The sequence below is a fragment of the Leucoraja erinacea genome, chromosome 38 (genome assembly GCF_028641065.1).
Source record: "Leucoraja erinacea ecotype New England chromosome 38, Leri_hhj_1, whole genome shotgun sequence".
NCBI lineage: Eukaryota > Metazoa > Chordata > Chondrichthyes > Rajiformes > Rajidae > Leucoraja > Leucoraja erinaceus.
The window spans coordinates 5342696-5367892 of NC_073414.1; the positions used below are offsets into that span (position 1 = coordinate 5342696).

Below are 25197 nucleotides of genomic sequence, written 5' to 3' on the forward strand. Positions count from 1 at the left end.
AAACAAACAACCAAACAAACTATAAACACAATCATAAACACACACATATTCTTTTACATATTAAATATTGGAAGGAAAAACGTTCAGTAAAGTAGATGCTGGCCTACACTGAAGATAGACACAAAATGCTGGAATAACTCAGCAGGAGAGGCAGCATCACTGGAGAGAAGGAATGGATGACATTTCGGACCGAGACTCTTGCAGGAGTAGGCCATTCGGCCCTACGAGCCAGCAACGCCATTCAATATAATCATGGCTGATTCTCTAATTTCAGGTAGTCCCTACTTTCTCCTCCCCTTCTCAGCTCTCCCTCAGCCCACTGACTCCACCTCTTCCTTTCTTCTCCCCCCCCCCCCCACCTCCCCCCACTCTCACATCAGTCTGAAGAAGGGTATCGACCCGAAACGTTGCCTATTTCCTTAGCTCCATAGATGCTGCTTCACCCGCTGAGTTTCTCCAGCATTTATGTCTACATCCAAGATCAATTCATGCTTTTTCCCCCCACATCACTTGATTCTGTTAGCCCTAAGACTTAAAACTAACTCCCTCTTGAAAACATCCAGTGAATTGGCCTCCACTGCCTTCTGTGACAGAGAATTCCACAGATTCACAACTCTCTGGTTGAATACGTTTTTCCTCATCTCAGTCCTAAATGGCCAACCCCTTATTCTTAAACTGTGACCCCTGGTTCAGGATACCGCCAACATCAGAAACAGTGAATACAAGCCCAGTCGACCCATTCTTTCATCAAATGTCAGTCCCGCCATCCTAGGAATTAACCTGGTAAACCTATGCTGCACTCCCTCAATAGCAATAATGTCCTTCCACAAATTAGGAGACCAAAATTGCACACAATTGTCCAGGTGTGGTGTCACCAGGGCCCTGTACAACTGCAGTAGGACCTCCTTGCTCCTAAACTCAAACCCTCTCTCAATGAAGGCTAACATGTAATTTGCTTTCTTCACTGCAAACCCATAAATTGATATGTGCATCTATGCATCTAGTGTATGTGCATCTATTGTCTATGCATCTGTGTATCTATGCATCTATTGTCTATGCATATATTGTCTGTGCATCTGTGCTTCTATTGTCTATGCATATATTGTCTATGCATCTATTGTCTATGCATCTATTATTTGTGCATCTATTATGCATCTATGCATCTATTATTTGTGCATCTATTGTCTATGCATCTATCTATTGTCAGTGCATCTATTGTCTATGCATCTACGCATCTATTGTATGTGCATCTGTGTCTATGCATCTATGCATCTATTGTCTATGCATCTTTTGTCTGTGCATCTATTGTTTATGCATCTATTGTCTATGCATCTGTGCACCTATTGTCTATGCATCTGTGCATCTATTGTTTATGCATCTATTGTCTATGCATCTGAGCATCTATGCATCTATTGTCTATGCATCTGTGCATCTATTGTCCAAGCCTCTATTGTCTATGCCTCTATTGTCTGTGCCTCTATTGTCTGTGCCTCTATTGTCTATGCATCTACTGTCTATGCATCTATGCATTTATTGTCTATGCCTCTATTGTCTATGCATCTAACCTGCGGGTGGTGGGGGAGGGGGCTGTACCACGTCGCCCCGCCTCCTCCGCAGCGTCCCCCGGGACGTCACGGCGCAATGTTTACGTTGCGTCGGTCGGGCTGGTGGGTGGGAGGGAGGAGCGATGGCGGCCTGAGTTCGCCGCTCGTCCACTGCACTCTCCGCCCGCTCCCGGGACAGCAGGAGGCCGCTGCGCCCAACGACAGCCGCCCCGGGGGACCCGAGCTGAAGCCCGCCGCCGGTCATTAGTTGGTTGGCCTCTTAAAGGTAACCTGCCCACGGCCAGCAGGTTAGGTTGCGGACCGGCCTTTTCACCCCAGCTTTTCACCCCAGCAGGTTAGGTTGAGGTTGAGGAGCATTCCCACCACTGGGCAGCAGGTTAGGTTGTGCTTGGGCCATCACCCCAGCAGGTTAGGTTGCACGGCAACCCACTGCCAGCAGGTTAGATTGAGGTCCAGCCTTCACCCCAGCAGGTTAGGTTGCACGGCAACCCACTGCCAGCAGGTTAGATTGAGGTCCAGCAGGTTAGGTTGAGGTCCAGCAGGTTAGGTTGAGGAGCATTCCCACCACTGGGCAGCAGGTTAGGTTGTGGTTGGGCCATCACCCCAGCAGGTTAGGTTGCACGGCAACCCACTGCCAGCAGGTTAGATTGAGGTCCAGCCTTCACCCCAGGTTGAGGAAGCACGGCAACCACTGGGCAGCAGGTTAGGTTGTGCTTGGGCCAGCAGGTTAGGTTGAGGTCCCAGCAGGTTGAGTTGCATTCCCACTGCCACAGGGGGTTGAGGTCCAGCCTTCACCCCAGCAGGTTAGGTTGAGGGGCATTCCCACCACTGGGCAGCAGGTTAGGTTGAGGTCCAGCAGGTTAGGTTGAGGAGCATTCCCACCAGTGGGCAGCAGGTTAGGTTGTGGTTGGGCCATCACCCCAGCAGGTTAGGTTTCCCACCAGTGGGCAGCAGGTTAGGTTGTGGTTGGGCCATCACCCCAGCAGGTTAGGTTGCACGGCAACCCACTGCCAGCAGGTTAGGTTGAGGTCCAGCAGGTTAGGTTGAGGGGCATTCCCACCAGTGGGCAGCAGGTTAGGTTGAGGGGCATCCACCACCTCCCACCCAGCAGGTTAGGTTGAGGAGCAGCCACCCCCACCATCAGGTTAGGGAGGTCATTGATGGTCCAAATTGGGAAATCGGTGGGTAGGGGGTGAATGGGATGGTGCTGACAGTGGGCAAGCAGTCAGAATATAGAACGGTACAGCACAGCAACAGGCCCTTCAGCCCACAATGTCCGTGCCGAACGTGATGCCTAGACCAACTAGCCTCAACTGCATGCATATGATCCGTATCTCTCTGTTCCCTGCATATCCATGTGCCTCTTAAATGGGGGAGTCCAGAACCAGGGGGTCACTGTTTAAGAATAAGGGGTGGGCCATTTAAGACTGAGATGAGGAAAAACTTTTTCACCCAGAGTTGTGAATCTGTGGAATTCTCTGCCACAGAAGGCAGTGGAGGCCAATTTACTGGATGTTTTCAAGAGAGAGTTTGATTTAGCTCTTAGGGCTAACGGAATCAAGGGATATGGGGAGAAAGCAGGGATGGGGTACTGATTTTGGAATATCGTATTGAATGGTGGTGCTGGCTCGAAGGGCCGAATGGTCTATTCCTGCATCTATTTTCTATGTTTCTATGCCACTATCGTATCTGCCTCCACCTCATCTCTGGATAGAAGGAATAGGTGAAGTTTCGGGTCAAGACCCTTGGAGTCTACTGCGCCATTCAATCATGGCTGATCTATCTTTTCCTACCAACCCCATTCTTCTGCCTCCTCCCCATAACCCCCTGAAACCCTTACCAATCAAGCATCTGTCAATTTCTACCTTAAAAATACCCAATGACGGCCTCCATAGCGGTTTGCAGCAATTAATTCCACAGATTCACGACCCTTTGATTTAAGAAAGTACATAATTAGAATCGAGACAGAATGATGTACAAGTGCACGGGAAACAAGATATTAAGGAGTAGTACAAAATAAAATACAGATGGTCAAGGGAGAAGAGAGACTCTACCATTTCCTCATTTGCAGGGGCTGACCTGAAACTCCAGGAACTTAAACTGCTTTCAAGAATAGTGAGGGTTATTGTGGAGAGGGAAGTGAAGATGGAGATGTGTGAAATCGACAGACGACAGGTGCAGTGAATGAGGAAATGCCAGCCGCAAATGCAGCAGAACTCAAAGTAGCAACGGCCAGAAAATTGCCTGTGCACAGAGGTGACAAAGTGTGAGCCCAAAACGCCTTGGGATCATGAGAGAAGAAGGCACAGAGCGCTGGAGTAACTCAACAGGTCAGGCAGAATCTCAGGAGAACTTGGATAGGTGACCTTTCGGGTCGGGATCCTTCTTCAGACTGAAGACCTTCAAATTTTTGACAGCGAGGTTGGATAAACGCAGAGTCTTCTGCCCAGAGTAAGAGAATCGAGAGCAAGCGGGCATAGTTTAATCAATCTATCAATCAGTTTTATTCGTCACTTGCACATAAAGTGCAAATTAAATGAAGGTGAGGGGGGAAAGATTTCATGGTAAATTGAGGGGTAACGTTTTTGCATAACGGGTGATAGATATATGGAATGAGCTGCCAGAGGAGGTAGTTGAAGCAGGTACTATCGCAACGTTTAAGAAACATTTAGACAGGTACATGGATAGGACAGGTTTAGAGGCATATGGGACAAACGCATGCTGATGGGACTATTGGATAGGGCATATTGGTTGGCGTAGGCATGATGGGCCGAAGGGCCTGTTTCCACGGTGTATGACTTTATGACTAGCTGTCAGAATGAGAATTAACATTACGGATAAGAGGTCATTATCAGTGTAAGATGGTGGTTTACACCTAAGATAGACACAAAACGCAGGAGTAACTCAGCGGGTTAGGCAGCATCTCTGGATAAAAGGAATAGGTGATGTTTCAGGTCAAGAACCCTCATCAGACTGAGAATCGAGGAGGGGGAAAGTAGAGGTCCTGGACAACATCCTCATAAATCTTCTCTTCTTCGTGGGCCGAAGGGCCTGTTTCCGTGCTGTTATCTCTGAGAGAGAAGGGATGATGAATATTTGGTAAGGATTGGAAACTCGTGGGTTGAATCCGTTAAAAAATTCCACAATGACCATTAATTTAACTTCTCTTGCAGCGCCAGAGACCTGGGTTCGATCCTGACTACGGGCGCTGTCTGTATAGAGTTTGCACGTTCTCCCTGTGACCTGCGTGGGTTTGCTCCGTGATCTTCGTTTTCCTCCCACACTCCAAAGACTTACAGGTTTGTAAGTTAATTTGCTTGGTAAAATTTCAAAATAGTCCCTAGTGTGTGTGGGATTGTGTTAAGGGCTTGTCCCACTTGGGTGTTATTTGCGAGTCTCGCAGATGGTGCGCGAAGATTTTGTACATCGCAAAATCCTGGGGTGCCCCGCGCGACCGAGCATCACTGCCTACGTCCATGCGCGCGTGTAATGCGCACCGTGCGTGTGTCGTAACGCGTAAATGTTGTCGTGTAAATTACACGCAAATGACGCCCAAGTGGGACAGGCGTGGTGCGCAGGGATCGAAGGGACTGTTTCCGCACAGTATCTCTAAACTAAACCAAACCATTGGAAGAAGTGGCTGGGGAGAAAACTAGCTGAAAGATTAAATTGCGTTGCGGTTAACACTACGTGGGTTCCCATGACAACGCTGTTTATCAGGAGGAAGTCAGCCAAAATGAGAAGTTGTTAAAATTTGGAAATTGAGCATTGTGGGAGGAAGTGGTATTTCCTGCGCACTCTCTTGCACGCTTCACTCCGTCAAGAAGGTAAAGACTCTAAATGATTTGGGCAACCTTTCACAATGTTGGAATTGCCGTAAATTGGAAATGGGGTAAAAATGGCGGCACAGTGGTGCAGATGGCAGAGCCTCTGCCTCGCAGTGCCAGAGAATTGGGTTTGATCCTGACCTCGGGTGCTGTCAGGGCAGCAAGGCTCACAGGCCAAGATGTGCAGAATTGGCTTGGTATAATTGTAAATTGTGTGTGTAGGATAGCGTTAGTGTGTGGGGATCGCTGGTTGGCGCTGGCTTGGTACAAGATACAAGATACATTTAATTGTCATTTGGACCCCTTGAGGTCCAAACGAAATGCCGTTTCTGCAGCCATACATTACAAACAAATAGACCCAAGACACAACAACACAACATAATTTACATAAACATCCATCACATCATTGTGATGGAAGGCCAAAAACACTTATCTCTCCACTGCACTCTCCCCCCCCACGATGTCAGAGTCAAAGTCAAAGCCCCCGGCTGGCGATGGCGATTGTCCCGCGGCCATTAAAGCCACGCCGGGTGATGCGAGGTCGCACACCGGGTCTTGGTGTTAGAGCCCCCGGCGTGCGCTCGCAGAGTCCCGAGGCCATTCCAAGCCTCGCGGGGTGGTGCTGTAAAGGCCCCGCTCCAGGAGCTCTTCGACCCCGCAACTCGGACAGTCAGAGGGCCTGTATCTGTGCTATATCTCTAAACTAAACCCGCAAGGCTTTGGAATGTGGGAGGAGTCCACAGCACCCGTAAAATACACACGGGGTCGTAGGGAGAACGTACAAACTCCGTACAGACAGCACCCATAGTCAGGATGGAACCCGGGTCTCTGGTGCTGTAAGGCAGCTACTCTATCACCGTGCTGCCCGCACTGTGAAGCCCACCTTTTGAGAGCAGCAATTGTTCCGTTAGTCCAGTTTGTTCTGAAACTATACCCCATATACCTTCATAAGGGGAAACATGTTTCCTGTTTCCACCATCAAATAATAATAATAATAAAATTTTATTTATCGGCGCCTTTCAAGAGTCTCAAGGACACCTTACAAAAATTTAGCAGGTAGAGGAAAAACATGTAAGGGGAATGAAATAAATAGTAGAGACATGACTAGTACACAAAGTAAAGACAGAATTTAATACAAAACACAGTATGAGGCAATTCATGCACAGATGAAAAGGGAGGGGGACGTGGGGCTAAGGATAGGCAGAGGTGAAGAGCTGGGTCTTGAGGCGGGACTGGAAGATGGTGAGGGACACGGAATTGCGGATCAGTTGGGGGAGGGAGTTCCAGAGCCTGGGAGCTGCCCTGGAGAAGGCTCTGTCCCCAAAACTGCGGAGGTTGGACTTGTGGATGGAGAGGAGAGACCGGCTGATGTGGATCTGAGGGACCGTGAGGGTTGGTAGGGGGAGAGGAGGTCAGTGAGATATGGGGGGGGGGGGGGGCAGATGGTGGAATCTGGTGATGATGATCAAATGCCCCTCAGAATCCCCCCACCATAATTCCTTTAACCTCCAGTAAACGACTACTCTGCTCAACCAGTCTTTGGGAGATAGAAATAGTGTGAAGACAAAAGAGACTGACGACACTAGAGTCTGGATCAACAGCAGATCCCCAGAAAACTCGGCGGGTCAAGCAGCATCTGTGGTGGCAAAAGGTATCAGTCACTGGTTCAGGGGAGCAGGGAGGATGGCCGGTATGTAGCAGTACAGAGGAGGGGTGGGATGGAAGCTCGGACTTGACCCATGGAACCAGATAGGAGAGGGATGATGGGCAGATGGAGCTGGGTGGTGGAGGGGCTGGTGATTTGGGGAGTTCCTGCAGCAGAGCCTCATCTACAACCCCTCCCCATCTGGCTCCATCTCTTGCCCATCCACCCCTCCCAACCTCCACCTGGTCCTATCTGCCCTTCACCTTCTCCAGTAGTAAGATTTCACTTGGGCATCTTACACCCCAGCGGTATGAACATTGACCTCTCTAACTTCAAGCATCTCTTACTTTCCCTCTCCACCTCCATCCCTCTCCCTTCCCAGTTCTCCAACCAGTCTTGCTGTCTCCGACTACATTTCATCTCATTATTTGCTTTGTTGTTAACTTCTCCCAACCAACAACCATCTATTCTCCATGTTCCTTGATCTCCATTCCCATTGCCCTGTTTTCACACCTTACACTTCCTTGCCTATGCACTCCCTTATCTATGTGCTTCCTTCTCCCCTGCCTTTTGTGGCAATGAATTCTACCGAATCACCACCCTCTGACTAAAGAAATTCCTCCTCATCTCCTTCCTAAAGGAACGTCCTTCAATTCTGAACAAATGGCCTCTGGTCCAGGGCTCTCCCACTAGTGGAAACATCCTCTCCACATCCACTCCACATCCACATCCAGGACTTTTACTATTCGGTAAGTTTCAATGAGGTCCCTCTCCTCATTCTTCTGAATGCCAGTGCGTACAGGCCCAGTGCCGTCGAACGCTGATCGTATGTTAACCCACTCATTCCTGATCTCTGTTTGTTCAGGTCTGTATGCAACATAGAGAGGGCAGGAGGATGGTGGGTGCGATGGAACCACTCGGTGCCCTTTCCCGCTGGTACCTCTACGCCATCCACGGTTACTTCTGCGAGGTCATGTTCACGGCCGCCTGGGAATTCGTCATCAATTTCAACTGGAAGTTCCCGGGAGTTACCAGCGTGTGGGCTCTGTTCATCTACGGCACATCCATCATGGTGGTGGAACAGATGTACCTGTCCCTCAAGAACCGATGCCCGGGTCTGGTGAGGTGCCTCATCTACACCCTGTGGACCTACATCTGGGAGTTCTCCACAGGACTCATCCTTCGCCAGTTTAACGCTTGCCCCTGGGACTACTCTCAGTTTGACTACGACTTCATGGGGTTGGTCACCCTGGAGTACGCAGTGCCCTGGTTCTTCGCCTCCATCATAATGGAGAAGCTGGTGATCAGGAACACCCTGTGCCTGCGGTTCGATGAGAACGGGGAGCCACGGTCGCCTGCCATTGCCCCGGCTACATTGTGGGACCACTTGACACTGAGGAAAGAAGAGTGAAGTGGGGGTGCTTGTCCTGCATTTGATGCTTCCCAGAACTGGCCCAGCCCGGCCCGGCACGGCCTGACCCGGGGACAACCATGACATTTATCCAGACCTTTTATTTTTGTACCTTCAGGAATAGCTTTATCACGAGTTCAGGCTCCAGTGTTCTGTGAGCTGGTTGATGCACTCTCTCTCTCTCTCTCTCTCTCTCTCTGTGTGTGTGGCACCCACATCTCCAGTGCATGCAGTGATTACCGGCAAGTATTTAACTCATCATGGCTCAAGCCAGGAGAACACCAGATGTGTGTGTATACTAACTTATTCCAGTTCCTTAAATCAGTTACTCTCCTCCGCAAGCGATCACTGCTTTTGGAGAGTTGCTCTGCTAGCCTCTGACAGGAGAGGGTTTGTGGAATTGTCCGCAAGCCCGTGCAAGAAAGTCGCACCTAATACTGTTCTGCTTCCTTGCAGCTTCTTTGCAATAATTCCCCCTCAGGTTGTTCGCGAGCGGTGATGGCGGGGGATACGTGTAATTGCGTTGAACTTTCTCTGCGGACAAGATAAGATGCTACCACAGATGGGACATGTTGATCCTCTGCGGAAGCCACATGCGCCCGATTGTTGTCCAAGGGCTGCTATCACTTCGAGATCCCAATTAAACATTCCTGCAGTTGTTTCAATAAAACCCGTCAAGACATCGCTGACATGCTGTTTTGAGCACTCGCCTCTCCTCAAAGCACTTGGTCTCTCAATCTAATGCATGTTGGGCGGATGTCGATATACTGTACCAAGGTACACTCTCATACGGGTTGCATGGAACACGGATAATGCATTCCTTCAGCACATACCATCACTGGGTATAGGTCCTGTAAATGTTGCCCCTCACTGCGATACAGGCCCCACAGATACGGACTATCAGCTAGTAGATACTGACCCTCACTGGGGTACAGGCCCCACAGATACGGACTATCAGCTAGTAGATACTGACCCTCACTGGGGTACAAGCTCCACTGATGCTGACTGTCATTGTGGGTAACGCAGCCTACAGGCACTGACTTAATGGAGGGGTTACAGTTGCCACAGGCGCTGGCTCTCTGGAATAGATCAGTGGAACAGATACTGACTGAGGAGATGAGGCCAGCTAATTCCAGAGCCCCGGCCGTATTGGATCTGCCCATCAGCGTGGACGTCCCGATGAGGTCGAGATTGGCCAAAGAGCCATCCTTTCAGGGGGACGGGCGGGGAATCACCAGTTGCCGGAAAATCAGTGGTGCCAGGAATGAGATACAGGCTTGAATTCACTCTAAACAGATCCTACAGTTTAAATATAACATTCTTTTCCACCTCCCCTCTATCCGTCAATTCCTCGTCAGTGGAAAGTGTGTCTCCAACTAAGATTCCCGGGATTCTCCCTAACTAACCACCCTTTGATGCGGCCAGTTCCACTTCCTGGCACTGAGTACAAATTGTTGCTGTATTTGTTGCTAAATGTGATGATCATAGCCAGGACTTCCCATCTGGCTGTGATAGTTAATTTGCTCATTAAAATTCCTCACATCTGCCCTAAGACCTTTGTTGACAGTATATCAACTCCAATAAGGTTTTAACTGCAGACGCTGGTTTAAATCGAAGGTAGACACAAAATGCTGGAGTAACTCAGCGGGACAGGCAGCATCTCTGGAGAGAAGGAATGGGTGATGTCTCGGGTCGAGACCCTTCTTCAGTCTGATGTTGGGGGGGTGTCCTCCTGTCATCCTAGGGGAAAAGTCCTTATAAACCTTGGGTGCAGGGTTGTGGGTTAATTGGCTTGGTATAAATGTAAATTGTCCCAAATGTGTGTAGGATAGTGTTTAGTGTTGCTGGTCGGTGCAGACTCGGTGGGCTGAAGGGCCTGTTTCCGCACTCTGTCTCTGAACTAAACTAAACTAAACTAATCTAAACTAAACTAAACTATACGCAAACCTTCTCTCCAGAGATGCTGCCTGTCTCACTGAGTTACTCCAGCTTTTTGTGCCTAACTCCAGCAATACAATGGTTCCTCACAGTGGGCTTTCACTGCATTGCATGCTACCATTTACGTATTCTCAACAGTGCCTAGCAGTTACAGATACTCCTCTCTATGGGAAGGAACCTCACTTGCCAATTCCCCCGTGTCTTGTATCTTACACTAAGATCCCTCTTTCCACACTCCATAGAGTATGGGCCCATCTTGTTCAATCTTTCTCCATATGTTAACCCCTTCAACTAAGTGAACCTTCTCTACTTTCCCTGCAATGAAATATATCCTCCGATAAAAATGGTCTATTGAGCCACTCAGTCAAGGGCAACTGGGGATGGATCATAGAAACATAGAAAGTAGGTGCAGGAGTAAGCCATTTGGCCCTTTGAGTCATTCAATATGATCGTGGCTGATCATCCAGAAATACCCCGTTCCTGCTTTCTCCCCATATCCCTTGATTCCGTTAGCCCCAAGAGCTTTAAAGCCCCTGCCCACAGTACGAGTTCATTCTAAGAGTTCTCCCGAGTTTGCCCCGATTCAAACTCGGAGATTTACGGTAATGGCCGCTCGTCGGTACTCGGGGCTCTCGTGGACATTTTTCAACATGTTGAAAAATCTTCACCAGGCTTCCCGTGCTTACCTGCCGTTAGCGAGTCTTCCCGAGTACCTGCCGTTAGCGTTACGAGCCGCTAAGAGACGTCCCCGAGCTCCGACGTACCCGCTACTTTCATTCTCCGCGCTTACCATGAGTTTAATTTCGGGAGAGCTCTTGGAATGAACTCGTACCGTGGGACAGGGCTATTATCCAACTCTCTTTTGAAAACATCCAGTGAATTGGTCTCCACTGCCTTCTGTGGCAGAGAATTCCACAGATTCATGACTCTCTGGGTGATGGATGTTGGCCTTGCTCACGATGCCCATTGCTGAAAGATGAAGTTAAACAATATGGCGTCAAAGCCAGGCCTCTCTTTGTGTGCTGGCCCCCAAAGTGGAGCTGCTATCATTTATTACAATCACTCCCGCTCTGTTGTATCTTTATTTCAACAGCAGCATTTCTTACGCTAACTATGGGTGGAGCAGCGGTAGAGTTGCTGCCTTACAGAGCGAAAGACCCGGGTTCGATCCTGACTACGGGCGCTGTCTGTACGGAGTTTGTACGTTCTCCCCGTGACCTGCGTGGGTTTTCTTCGAGATCTCCGGTTTCCTCCCACTTTCCAAAGACGTGCAATTAACTCTCCAAAGATGTCCCAACTGTGTAGGATGGTGTTAATGTGCGGGGATCGCTGGTCGGTGCAGACTCAGTTTGCCGTAGGACCTGTTTCCACACTGTGTTTTTAACCTAAACTATGCACGAGGCTCTTCTTAATCTCCTCTCAGCACTATACCCTTTATCCTGTATCTGTACACTGTGGACAACTTGATTGTAATCATGTGTAGTCTTCTTGCATGGCACACAACAAAAAGGCTTTGCACTCAGTACCAACAATAAACTAATCTAAACTCTGGACTTTCACTACAATACAATCACAATAATACTTTATTAGCCACGTATGTTTTGCAACATACGAGGAATTTCATTTGGCAAGTCAGTCATACAATTACACACAAAGTACATTTTAATATAAACATCCACCACAGTGACTCCTCCACATATCTCACTGCGATGGAAGGCGAACAAAAGTTCAAATCCCTTCCCTTCTTCGTTCTCCCGCGGGCGGGGGTCTCGAGCCTTCCGTTGACGGGATAATCTTACTCCCGTAGCCGGTGGTCAGGCCCTCCCCGACGGGGTGATCAAGCACCTGCACTGGGAGAGGGGAATCTCACCTCCACCTCACCAGGGATTGGACCCCGGATCAGGGCTTGTTGAACCTACAAACCTATTGAGTTGGAATCCCCCCACCAAACCCCCCTAACTGTGCAATCCTGGAGTCTAACCCTGAAGATAGACAATAGGTGCAGGATTAGGCCACTCAACCCTTCGAGCCAGCACCGCCATTCAATGTGATCATGGCTGATCATCCCCAATCAGTACCCCGTTCCTGCCTTCTCCCCATATCCCCTGACTCCGCTATTTTTAAGAGCTCTATCTAGCTCTCTTGAAAGTATCCAGAGAACCGCCCTCTGAGGCAGAGAATTCCACAGACTCACAGCTCTCTGGGTGAAAAAGTGTTTCCTCGTCTCCGTTCTAAATGGCCGACCCCTTATTCTTAAACTGTATGTGGCCCCTGGTTCTTGACTTCCCCAACATCGGGAACATGTTTCCTGCTTCCAAACCCTTAATAATCTTAAATGTTTCAACAAGATCCCCTCTCGTCCTTATCTACTCCAGAGTGTACAAGCCCAGCTACTCCATTCTCTCAGCATGTGACAGTCCCGCCATCCCGGGAACTAACCTTGTAAATCTACACTGCACTCCCTCAATAGCAAGAATGTCCTTCCTCAAATTAGGGGACCAAAACTGCACACAATACTCCCGGTGTCTTTGTCAAGGGAAGCGGATGTTTGTGGCCGTAGGATTTTGGCGTCTGTGACCTTAAACCCATGTGACTGGTCTTGACATGTAGTCAGAGGTTGGGCGACATTAGTTTCACACGCACCCAAGGACTCTCCACATTCTGGCTCAGCTGCTCCCTCTTGACTGCCACAGGTTCTTTACTCACTGCAAGCTCCCCTTTCTGTTGTCCAGGAGTCCGAAACCAAGAGCGTGCAGCTTCTCTGGTTATGTTGGTGGTGGACCATTCGGGTAGGTCAGTGCAAAATTAAACGGCAGGAAGGTATCTCTCCAATGCCAGTCCTGTTGTGTTACCAGTGAAGGGAGAAGGAAGATGGCAGCCATCAGGGCAAGGAGAAGGAAGATAGAGAGGGCAGCAAGGAGACGACACAGATGTTGAAGGCAGACTGGAGGGTGGAGATAACGCCCAAGGGGTAGATAACTCTTCCTGGCAGGCCCAGATGGTAGACGCAGCCTGTAAAAGACAAGGCAATGCTATTACCCTGTGGAGCAATGTGTAAATAGCAGGTGAAATGTGTAGGAAGGAACTGCAGATGCTGGTTTAAACCAAAAATTGATACAAAATGCTGGAGTAACTTGAGGGCGGCACGGTGGCGCAGCGGTAGAGTTGCTGCCTTGCAGCGAATGCAGCGCCAAAGACCCGGGTTCGATCCCAGCCACGGGCGCTGTCTGTACGGAGTTTGCACGTTCTCCCCGTGACCTGCGTGAATCTTCGGTTTACTCCCACACTCCAAAGACGTACGTACAGGCTTGTAGGCTAATTGGCTTGGGTTTGTATACTTGGTATAAGTGTAAGTTGTCCCTAGTGTGTGTAGGTTTGTGTTAATGTTTGGGGATCGCTGGTCGGCGCGGACTGGATGGGCCGAAGGGCCTCCGACCCCCAACCCCCACCCTTGTCGTGTCTTCACTCTTCACCATCCCCCCTGTCCTCCCCCCTTTCCGATACGGAACGCTCTGTCCACAGCAGAGACCTCACCTTCCTTCCCCCCCCCCACCCCCACCTCAACAAGTCCGGGTCTGCCATGATGTGGAGCTCTTCTTCCATCTCTCCGCATTTTTCCATGGGAAGGAGTCCTCACCACCCAGTGGTGCCCCCTTATCCCGTCTCCAACGTACCCTCTCCTCTTGGACCTCCCCAGACGGCCTTGTACTCACTCTAGACCAGGGGTTCCCAACCTTGTTCGTCCCGTCTACCCCGGGCAACTTTAATAGCACATAACAACATTATTCCACTTATTTATGAACAGCTAATGATGAACAGATACCGGTATACCAGAACCAAACACAGTCAGTCAACGAGAAAAAATATCTACAAATCCAACATCAACAAATTTACCCCCTGGGTAGGTGAACATTTACCCCCTGGGCCTTGCCCTAGACCTCTTTATATCTAACTGCCGGCGTGACATCAATATTAAAAGCTGAAGGAGGGTCTCGACCCGAAACATCACCCATTCCTTCTCTCCAGAGATGCTGCCTGTCCCGCTGAGCTAGATCAAGATCAAGATTCAATTTATTTGTCATTTGAGGTCCAAACGAAATGACGTTTCTGCAGCCATACATTACAAACAAATAGACCCAAGACACAACATAATTTACATAAACATCCATCACATCGCTGTGATGGAATCCCAAAAAAACTTATCTCTCCACACGGCCATTAAAGCCACGCCGGGTGATGCAAGGTCGCACACCGGGTTCTTGATGTTAGAGCCCCCGGCGTGCGCTCGCAGAGTCCCACGGCCATTCCAAGCCGCGCGGGGGCGGTGTTGTGAGGCCCCGCTCCAGGAGCTCTTCGACCCCGCAACTCGGGCGGGAGAAGTCGCCGTTGCGGGAGCCCTGAAAAGCGGTCTCCCTCCAGGGACCCGCGGGCTCCCGGTGCCGCCGTCCGCCAGACCCACAGTTGCAGCCTCCGACTCTCCGGAGGTCGGGCCGCAGCAGTGCTCCACCACGAGTTACTCCAGCATTTTGTGTCTATCTTTGGTTTAAACCAGCACCTGCAGTTCCTTCCTGGACAGGCTGGCCTGTATGAAGGACTGGACTTTGTTCACAACCTCTGCAATTTCTAGTGTTTGTGGACAGGAAACTAATTGTATCATGCATTCAAAGGGCCAAATCGTTGACTTTTCCTCCTGTCTCCTACATTTCTATGTAATATGCCACTATGTAGATGACTCTACTCACTGGATGCTGTCTCCTGAACCCTCTCCGGAGGCCGGTGCTCCTTTCAGCCCCCATCTCTGCTCTGGCTGTGGGGAGACAGAATTGAGACAGGCATTAAAATGGATATCGGTAGACACAAAATGCTGGAGTAACTCAGCGGGTGAGGCAGCATCTCTGGAGAGAAGGGATGGGCGATGTTTCGGGTCGAGACCCTTCCTGCCATTCCTTCTCTCCAGAGATGCTGCCCCACCCGCTGAGTTACTCCAGCATTTTGTGTCTACCTTCGATTTAAACCAGCATCTGCAGTTTTTTCTTACACAAAATGGATACAGGTTCAAGTCTCCGTCCTTCGCGCCTCATGCTGCACTCTCCCCCCCTCAGCGTTAAACCCCTGTCCCACGGTACGAGTTCATTCCAAGAGCTCTCCCCGAGTTTGCCCTGATTCGAACTCGGAGATTTACAGTAATGGCCATTCGTCGGTACTCGGGGCTCTCGTGGACATTTTTCATCATGTTGAAAAATCTTCACCAGTCTTGCCGTGCTTGCCTGCCGTTAGCGAGTCTTCCCGAGTACCTGCCGTTGGCGTTAGCGCTAAGAGACGTCCCCGAGCTCCGACGTACCCGCTACATTCATTCTCCGTGCTTACCACGAGTTTGATTTTTGTTTAAACTCGGGAGAGCTCTTGGAATGAACTTGTACTGTGGGACAGGGATATTACTCCCTGTATCCCTCCCTCTGTCTCACCCAAGAAGACAGAAGGGGTCAGTCAGTCCTGCACGTCAAGTCTGTTGTACACCAACCCCATCAGTCCCATTTCTTCAAGGCCCAGGGAATCACTTTGACCATCAATAATCAACCATTTACAAAAATGATACGTACAGTACGAAAATACAAGCAAACCCACAACCATAATACACAATAAAACAAATATTCTTAAACACTGAATATTAAATTGCTATTTCCCCATCCTTATTAAGGATACATTCCACCCTCCGCAGTGCCCAGCGGTCCTGGAAATCCGCCAGGGAGCCAGTGGACAGCGCGTAGACCCTCTCTAACACGGAGGCAACCCCGTAAAGGGGCAGGCAGCCGGCTCGGGTAGAGTCCACATCCACCTTGTGCCGTGACTTGCGGATAGCCAGCTTGGCCAGGCCCAGGAGCAACCCGACCCTGGACATCTTCAGCCCCAAACCCTCTCCCCTACGCACAGGTTGACCAAAGATGTGGACGTGAAGTGCAGCAAGAAGGCAAGGAGAAGCCCCTTTAGATATTGGAACAGGAGCTGCAGCCTCACGCACTCCACATGCACGTGGTACACAGACTCTTCCAGCCCGCAAGAGTGGCAGGCGGCCGTGAACCGCCATCTTCAGGTTAGAATGTGGGAGTGATAATGTCTCGGCGGGCCGCGGAGAAGCCCAGGCTGGAGTCTCGCGGGTCGGAGCCCGCGGGCAACAGAGTCAATGGCCCCTGGGTCTGCGGAACCTGCGGCCACAGAGGCGTCCGGAGAGGACTCGGCAGCGTTCGTGGAGAGGTCGGTGTGGCGGTCGGTGATGGCGTTGACCGACGGGTGAGGGCGGACCACGTGGAAGTGAGGACGTTGCTGTCGGGGGAAGGGACAAAGGAGGACCCGGAGTGGGGGGACCAGGCAGGGGGGAAGAACAATGGACAATGGGGGGGTGGGGGGGAGAACAAGGGGACCTGGCGCAAATAGTTTGTAACTTTGACAGTGCCCTTTATGTGGAGACTATTTGCATACACAGAGAGTGGTGAATCTTCACACAGAGAGTGGTGAATCTCTGGAACTCTCTGCCACAGAGGGTAGTTGAGGCCAGTTCATTGGCTATATATAAGAGGGAGTTAGATGTGGCCCTTGTGGCTAAGGGGATCAGAGGGTATGGAGAGAAGGCTGGTACGGGATACTGAGTTGGATGATCAGCCATGATCATATTGAATGGCGGTGCAGGCTCGAAGGGCCGAATGGCCTACTCCTGCACCTAATTTCTATGTTTCTATGTTTCTATACCTCGGGTATACAAGCAAAAAATTTCACCGTGGCTTGTGACCATCCATTCATTCATTAGGGTCTCTGCTGTCAGTGGATGGAATCCGTCACCTTCACTGACCTCTGTTGTGTGTGGCCACTGCTCCCCATCGCTGTCTCTTATCGACATCGGACCTGGGTCACCTCCTGGGTGGAATTGGTGTGGACCCAGCAGAACTCTTGGTGGTTCATAGTCCCGACACTGCCCCACTTGACTGTCCACCTCAGCCTCTCTCATCCTCCTCATCTCTACGGTCTTCTCTCCAAGACCCGGAGCACCTGGAGAGAAGGATTGGTGAGGTTTATCTCCACTTGAATTGGTTACCTTTGCTTCCAGCCCCTGCCCGAATCTCATCTTCCCTTCTCCAGTCAAAGCTAAAATAAAACAAAGTGCTTTTTTAAAAATAAAAGATTATAGGGCGGCACGGTGGCGCAGCGGTAGAGTTGCTGCCTCACAGCGCCAGAGACCCCGGTTCGATCCCGACTACGGGTGCTGTCTGTACGGAGTTTGCACATTCTCCCCGTGACCCACGTGTGTTTTCTCCGAGATCTTCGGTTTCCTCCCACACTCCAAAGACGTGCAGGTTTGTAAGTTAATTGGCTTGGTGTAAATGGAAATTGTCCCTAGTGTGGGTGTAGGATAGTGTTAGTGTGCAGGGATCGCTGGTCGGCATGGACTCGGTGGGCCGAAGGGCCTGTTTCCGTGCTGTACCTCTAAACTAAACAGAAAATGCCGAAAATACTCAGCCAGTCAGCTGGCATCTGCTGGAAGAGAAAGTTAACATAGGTTTAGGATGAGGGGGAAACGGCATTTTCTCCTCCATTCCAAAGATGTACGGGTTTATAGGTTAATTAACCTCTGTAAATTGTCCCGTGTGTGTAGAATGGAACTAGTGTTTCGGATGATCGCTGGTCGATGCGGACTCGGTGAGCTAAAGGGCCTGTTTCCACGCTGCATCTCTAAGCCAAACTGGAAAAAAAAACGAGGGAACTATCCATGGTCCTGAAACCCAGATGTACATTGCTGAAGCTAGCTCCATGCATATCACAGAGTCCTTAATCCCCAACTCTCTTTGCAAGAACAATTCAGCCCAACCTGCTTACCCGACCAACCTTCACCCACTTTCCCCTCGATCTCCTCCAGGATCTTTCCCTCTCAATCCTCCCAAATTCCCACTGAATCCTCCCAAACTCCCTGTTGAATCCAGCATCATCCACGTCTGAGGAAGGGTCCCGACCCAAAACATCGACCATCCATTCCCTCCACAGATAATAGACAATAGGCGCAGGAGTAGGCCATTCGGCCCTTCGAGCCAGCACCGCCATTCAATGTGATCATGGCTGATCATCCCCAATCAGTACCCCGTTCCTGCCTTCTTCCCATATCCCCTGACTCCACTTATTTTTAAGAGCCCTATCTAGCTCTCTCTTGAAAGCATCCAGAGAACCGGCCTCCACCGCCCTCTGAGGCAGAGAATTCCATGATTTGTGGAATTCATTGCCACAGAAGCCATGTCAATGGATATCATTTCAAGGCGGTGTAAGATGTGTGATTAGAACGGGTGTCAGGGGTTATGGGGAGAAGGCAGGAGAATGGGGCAGGGAGGGAAAGATAGATCAGGCATGATTGAACGGTGAAGGAGAAATGATGGGCCGAATGGCCTAATTCTTACACCTATCTCTTATGACCTTACGACCTTTCCATGTGACTCGTGGATTTACTTCCCCACCTTGTGCATTAGTTTACTTTGCTTTAGAGATGCAGCGTGGACACAGGCCCTTCAGCCCATCCATCGATTGCACGATCATTAAGTAGACTAAGTACCTGTAACGTTTGAATTTACGACAATGAAAGAGTTTGATTTTAGCTGCGTTTGGAATACTGCGTGCGGTTCTGGTCATCCCATGGCAGTGTTGAATAGAGTGGAGCTCCTGTTCAGCACAAACTTAATGGGCCGAAGGGCCTGTTCCTGTCCTGTGCTGTTCCAATCCCTTGCAATCTTGAATCTCTTCCCACATCTTCTGGCTTCATCACCGCCCCGACACCCATCCAGCAAGCGAAACTCCCCAGCGCCAAGCCCCTCCCCCACCCCCCACTGTCCGTGGCACCCCATATCCACTTACCCCGAGCGGGTCCAGCAGTTGTCTTCTGTATCTCTGCCTCACCAGGTCCCTGCTCACCTGACACGGCACCAACCTCAGGCCCACACTGGTGCTCCACACAGACCTGGAGAGAAGCAGGACACGGATTAAACACTGTGAGCAGCATTGACACACTCACAGTCTGACACACACACACACACACACACACTCATAGTCTCACACACACACACTCATAGTCTCACACATACACACACACACATAGTCTTACACACACTCATAGTCTGACACACACACACTCACTCACTCATAGTCACACACACACATAGTCTCACACACACTCATAGTCTGACACACACACACACACACACACACAAATCTCACACACACTCATAGTCTGACACACACACACACACACACAAATGCACTTAGTCTTACACACACATACATACTCACACTCATAGTCTAACACATACACACTCATAGTCTGATACACACACACACTCATAGTCTAACACACACACGCAGTCTTTCACACACACACACACACCTACGCACACTCATAGTCTGATACACACACACTCACAGCCTGACACACACTTACAATCTGTCGGACACACACTCAGTCTTACACACACATACATACTCACACTCCTACATACTACACACACATACGATAGAACGTTATTTATCCCAGGAGGGATAACTGATCTGCCAACAGTCATAAAAACACATGAAAAATGAAATTAAAATGACGAGTGGAAAGGATTGGGGATGTGCAAAGATTTGGGGGTGGGGTTGTCAGTCTAGATAGAAGCCAGACGCACAAGGCATCATTGACCCGAACGGTTGACTATTTTTCTTCCCACAGATGCTGCCTGACCTGCTGCGTTTTTCCAGCATCGTCTGTTTCTGTCACAGTAAGTGTTCACCACCAGGGGGCACCGCAATGGCAGCCTCGCCAACAGTCTGTCAGTCCTTTCGTCCTTTACGTATTATTTTTAGTGTGTTTTAAAAGTTTGTGTTAATGTTCTCTGGTTTGTTTTATGTGGAGGGGTGGGCGGGGGGGAGGGGAAACTTTTTTTCAGTGTCTTACCTTGCCGGAGATGCGAATGTTTTCCGGATCGTATCTCCGGTTGCTCTGCAGCCTAACACCATGGAGCTGGCGGCTTTGCTCGGGACTGACTTTGAGCCCCACCGCGGGGCGTGGACTCACCATCGGAGCCCATCCCTTGCCTGGGATCAACGCTCCAACCGCGGCCTGCGAACTTTCACATCTAGGGCTCGCAGTCTCGGGTAGAGACCGAGTCGGGAGCTCCAAAGACGCAGAAGGCTCGACAAGCCACACCCGGGGTCCGATCGCCCAGCGCGGGGAGCTGACATTCCCCGAACGCGGGAACTTGATCGTCCCAACGGGGAAGCCCAGCCCGCTGGCTACAGGAGTCAAGATCGTCCCGACAACGGAAGGCTCAAGGCCCCCGACCCGAACTTCCCCAACATCGGGAACAAATGAAGAAAGACTGGATAGACTTGGTTTAGGAGATTGAGGGGGGATCTTATAGAAATTTACAAAATTCTTAAGGGGTTGGACAGGCTAGATGCAGGAAGATTGTTCCCGATGTTGGGGAAGTCCAGGACAAGGGGTCACAGCTTAAGGATGAGGGGGAAATCCTTTAAAACCGAGATGAGGAGAACTTTTTTCACACAGAGAGTGGTGAATCTCTGGAACTCTCTGCCACAGAGGGTAGTTGCGGCCAGTTCATTGGCTATATTTAAGAGGGAGTTAGATGTGGCCCTTGTGGCTAAGGGGATCAGGGGGTAGGGAGAGAAGGCAGGTACGGGATACTGAGTTGGATGATCAGCCATGATCAATTAAATGGCGGTGCAGGCTCGAAGGGCCGAATGGCCTACTCCTGCACCTAATTTCTATGTTTCTATGTTTCTATGTTTCTAGAAGAGATTGAATTTTATTTTTGCCTTCCATCACAGTGAGGAATGTGGAGGGGTAACTGTGGTGGATGTTTATGTTAAAATGTATTTTGTGTGTTCTGGTGCTTTTTTACTTGTATGTCTATACGGCAAATGACATTCCTCGTATGTTGCAAAACATACTTGGCTAATAAAGTATGATTGTGATGATAATTTCCGGCAGCTACAGTTTACCAGTGATTTTAGCTGGAAGGAGTCTGGCCCGGGGAGGTGAGCCTGCGACTGACAGAGCCGTTGGTGGGAGCCCGGACCCCACGAGGAACGAGACCGCACCGCTCTCACCTGCTCAGGTGACCTCCACTCAGCTTCTGGCCGCCTCCAGTCCTGGCGACTCGTCCCATAGCTCTTCAACTCCAGGCCGATGAACATGCCTAAAGTTAGAAACAGTGTCGGAAGGTTTGGTTTAAACTGACGATAGACACAAAATGCTGGAGTAATGCTCGGCTCGACAGGCAGCATCTCTGGAGAGAAGGAATGGGTGACGTTTAGGAGTTGAGACCCTTCTCCAGTCCTGTATCAGTGATAGACACAAAATGCTGGAGTAAAGGGCCTGTCCTTCTTGGGCGTCATTTGCGCATCACGCAGGCGGCGAGCGAAGATTCCCAAAATCCTAGGGCATCACTGCCCACGTCACCACGCACCATGCACACGTAATGCGCGGCGCTATGCGCACACCGTGCATCGTGACACGTAAATGACGCACGTAAATTACGCCCAAGTGGGACAGGCCCTTAACTGATCAGGACAGGCAGTTGAGGAAATTCAGAGTGTCTCCGAGGATCCTACATGCTTCTACGCAGCGGCGGTGGAAAGCTGCCCATTACCATCTGGTTTGGGGAATTTGCTCTCTGCCAAGGACAAGAAGGCTCTGCGTACCTATGCGCAGGAACTATACAACAGGATGCAACTCCAGAGCAAACAAAATCATGAGAGACCCCTTCCACCCATGCAACGGACTGTTCCAGCCGCTACGGTCAGGCAAACGCCTCCGTTGCCATGCGGTGAGAACGGAGAGGTTGAGAAGGAGTTTCTTCCCAGAGGCAATTCGGACTGTAAACGCCTTTCTCACCAGGGACTAACTGTACAGAACGTTTTTCCTTCTATTATTTGGGTTATGATTGTGTTTATAATTTGTTGGATGTTTTGTTGTTCCGCGAGCATTGCCACTTTCATTTCACTGCACATCTCGTATGTGTATGTGACAAATAAACTTGACTTGACTTGACTTGACTATCCGTGGAGAAAAGGAATGTGTGACGTTTCGGGTCGAGACCCTTCTTCGGACTGAAAGGGAAACGAGAGATACAGACGCTGATGTGGAGAGATGGTGAACAAAGGAAACAGGCCGTTGTTAGCTGTTTGCTTGGTGATAACGAGAAGATGGTGTGACTTGGGTGGGGAGGGATGGATGGAGAGAGAGGGAATGCAGGGGTTACTTGAAGTTAGAGACATCAATAATCATACACCCGGGTTGAAAGCTGCCCAAGCAAAATATGAGATGTCAGCGAAGATAGACACAAAATGCTGGAGTAACTCAGCGGGAGAGGCAGCATCTCTGGAGAGAAGGAATGGGTGACATTTTGGGTCGAGACCCTTCTTCAGAAGTCTGAAGAAGGGTCTCGATCCGTAACGTCACCCATTTCTTCTCTCCAGAGATGCTGCCTCTCTCGCTGAGTTACTGCAGTTTTTTGTGGATGTCTTTGCCTTTGTGGAATCTGGTTTTTGCTGCCAGATTTCATCACCTGACTCGACTATAGAAATGCTGAGGTCTGCGTGTCCTTTGCAAGATGGTCTTGAGGGAGAAGAGCTGCAAGCTGTGTGTGCAGTGCCCCAGAGTCTCTCCAACGCTCGATATATTTAGTACACAGAGAAGAGGGGCGGTACGGTGGAGTTGGCGCCTTACAGCGAATGCAGCGCTGGAGACCCGGGTTCCATCCTGACCGCGTGAGTCAGTGGAATTCTCTGCCTCAGAGGGCGGTGGAAGCAGGTTCTCTGGATACTTTCAAGAGAGAGCTATGTAGGTCTCTTAAAGGTAGCGGAGTCAGGGGATATGGGGAGAAGGCAGGAATGGGTAACTGATTGGGGATGATCAGCCATGATCACGGTGAATGGCGGTGCTGGCTCGAAGGGCCGAATGGCCTACTCCTGCTTACCTATTGTCTATTGTCTATTGTTTAAGAAGGAACTGCAGATGCTGGAGAATCGAAGGTTACACAAAAAAGCTGGAGAAACTCAGCGGGTGCAGCAGCATCTATGGATCTATGGAGTCTGAAGAAGGGTTTCGGCCCGAAACGTTGCCTATTTCCTTCGCTCCATAGATGCTGCTGCACCCGCTGAGTTTCTCCAGCTTTTTTGTGTAACCGTCTATTGTCTATTGCTGTCTGTACGGAGTTTGCACGTTCTCCCCGTGACCTGCGTGGGTTTTCTCCGAGATTTTCGGTTTCCTCCCACACTTCAAAGACGTGCAGGTGTGTGTGGTACGAGCCTTATTACAAGCATAACTCGACAGTGTGTAGGTTAATTGGCTTTGGTAAATGTAAGAACTGTTCCTAGTGTGTGTAGGATAGTGTTAGTGTGCGGGGATCGCTGGTCGGCGCGGACCCGGTGGCCCGAAGGGCCTGTTTCGGCGCTGTATCTCTAAAACTAAACTAAAAACTAAAACTAAAGACATGAAAGGCACAGCACACACCTGCCGCTGGGCTGTGAGGGCCATCGGTCCCCTTGTCTGCACCCGCATCTCCAATGTCAACAGAGGGGTCCCACTCCAGGGACAACGAGTCCAAGCTGCTGGGACTTGAGCGGCCAGAATCGGCATCACTCGGACCCCCTTCATGGGCTGGGGTGCTCCCCCTTCCCTCGAACCCCGTCCGCCAGCCCCCTCCAGTCCAGGCAGCCCCCTCCTCCCCTTTGGCCACAGGCAGCATCGTTCCCCCTTGGAACAACGGGGAAAAGCATGATTCCAGCAAACTGTCCCCCACACGACTGTAACGGGAAGAAACATAGAAATCAGGTGCAAACTAGGCCATTCGGCCCTTCGAGCCTGCACCGCCATTCAATATATTTTTAGTCTCCAAATCTGAGGAAAGGACATTATTGCCATAGAAAGGGAGTGCAGAGAAGGTCACCAGACTGATTCCTGGGATCAGGACTGTCCTTCGAGCCTTGGTTTATACTCTCATAGAAGATTGAGATATGCGTAGAAACTTACAAGATTCTTAAGGAAGATTGTTGCAGGAAGATGTTCCCGATGTTGGGGAAGTCCAGGACAAGGGGTCACAGCTTAAGGATAAAGGGGAAATCCTTTAAAAAGTAGATGAGAAGAACTTTTTTCACACAGAGAGTGGTGAATCTCTGAAACTCTCTGCCACAGAGGGTAGTTGAGGCCAGTTCATTGGCTATATTTAAGAGGGAGTTAGATGTGGCCCTTGTGGCTAAGAGGATCAGGGGGTATGGAGAGAAGGCAGGTACGGGATACTGAGTTGGATGATCAGCCATGATCATATTGAATGGCGGTGCAGGCTCGAAGGGCCGAATATACTACTCCTGCACCTAATTTCTATGTTTCTATGTTTCTATGATCATGGCAGAGAGTTCCAGAGATTCACCACTCTATGTGTGAAAAAAGTTCTTCTCATCTCGGTTTTAAAGGATTTCCCCCTTATCCTTAAGCTGCGACCCCTTGTTCTGGACTTCCCCAACATCGGGAACAATCTTCCTGCATCTAGCCTGTCCAACCCCTTAAGAATTTTGTAAGTTTCTATAAGATCCCCTCTCAATCTTCTAAATTCTAGAGCGTATAAACCAAGTCTATCCAGTCTTTCTTCATAAGACAGTCCTGACATCCCAGTAATCAGTCTGGTGAACCGTCTCTGCACTCCCTCTATGGCAATAATGTCCTTCCTCAGATTTGGAGACCAAAACTGTACGCAATACTCCAGGTGTGGTCTCACCAAGACCCTG

The 25197-nt window shown here is 50.0% G+C and overlaps 2 protein-coding genes across 7 annotated transcripts in view; one reads left to right on the forward strand and one right to left on the reverse strand.

Moving 5' to 3' along the window:
* The window catches only part of LOC129714173 (transmembrane protein 229B-like), a 140272-nt gene extending 130272 nt beyond the window's left edge, over positions 1 to 10000 (forward strand). Inside the window, exons 1-3 of one of the 6 annotated variants that reach the window (XM_055663679.1) lie at positions 1675 to 1830; positions 4739 to 4868; positions 7903 to 10000. In XM_055663679.1, coding sequence (XP_055519654.1) covers positions 7909 to 8448 — 540 coding nt within the window. In that variant the 5' untranslated portion in view covers positions 1675 to 1830; positions 4739 to 4868; positions 7903 to 7908 and the 3' untranslated portion in view covers positions 8449 to 10000. Of the gene's footprint in view, positions 1 to 1674; positions 1853 to 3419; positions 4017 to 4738; positions 4869 to 7772; positions 7787 to 7902 lie in introns of those variants that run through there. The other 5 variants (XM_055663676.1, XM_055663677.1, XM_055663678.1 and 2 more) reach the window with 5 other exon arrangements.
* Positions 10001 to 12334: 2334 nt separating this feature from the next.
* On the reverse strand, positions 12335 to 24161 carry LOC129714058 (uncharacterized). The gene is made up of 6 exons (XM_055663515.1): positions 23927 to 24161; positions 21520 to 21608; positions 19273 to 19375; positions 17231 to 17427; positions 15129 to 15193; positions 12335 to 13398 (listed from the first exon to the last, which is right to left on the reverse strand). Exons 1-6 carry the CDS (start codon positions 24159 to 24161, stop codon positions 13152 to 13154), a joined length of 936 nt encoding a protein of 311 aa, XP_055519490.1. The 3' UTR covers positions 12335 to 13151.
* Between the last annotated feature and the right edge of the window lie 1036 nt (positions 24162 to 25197).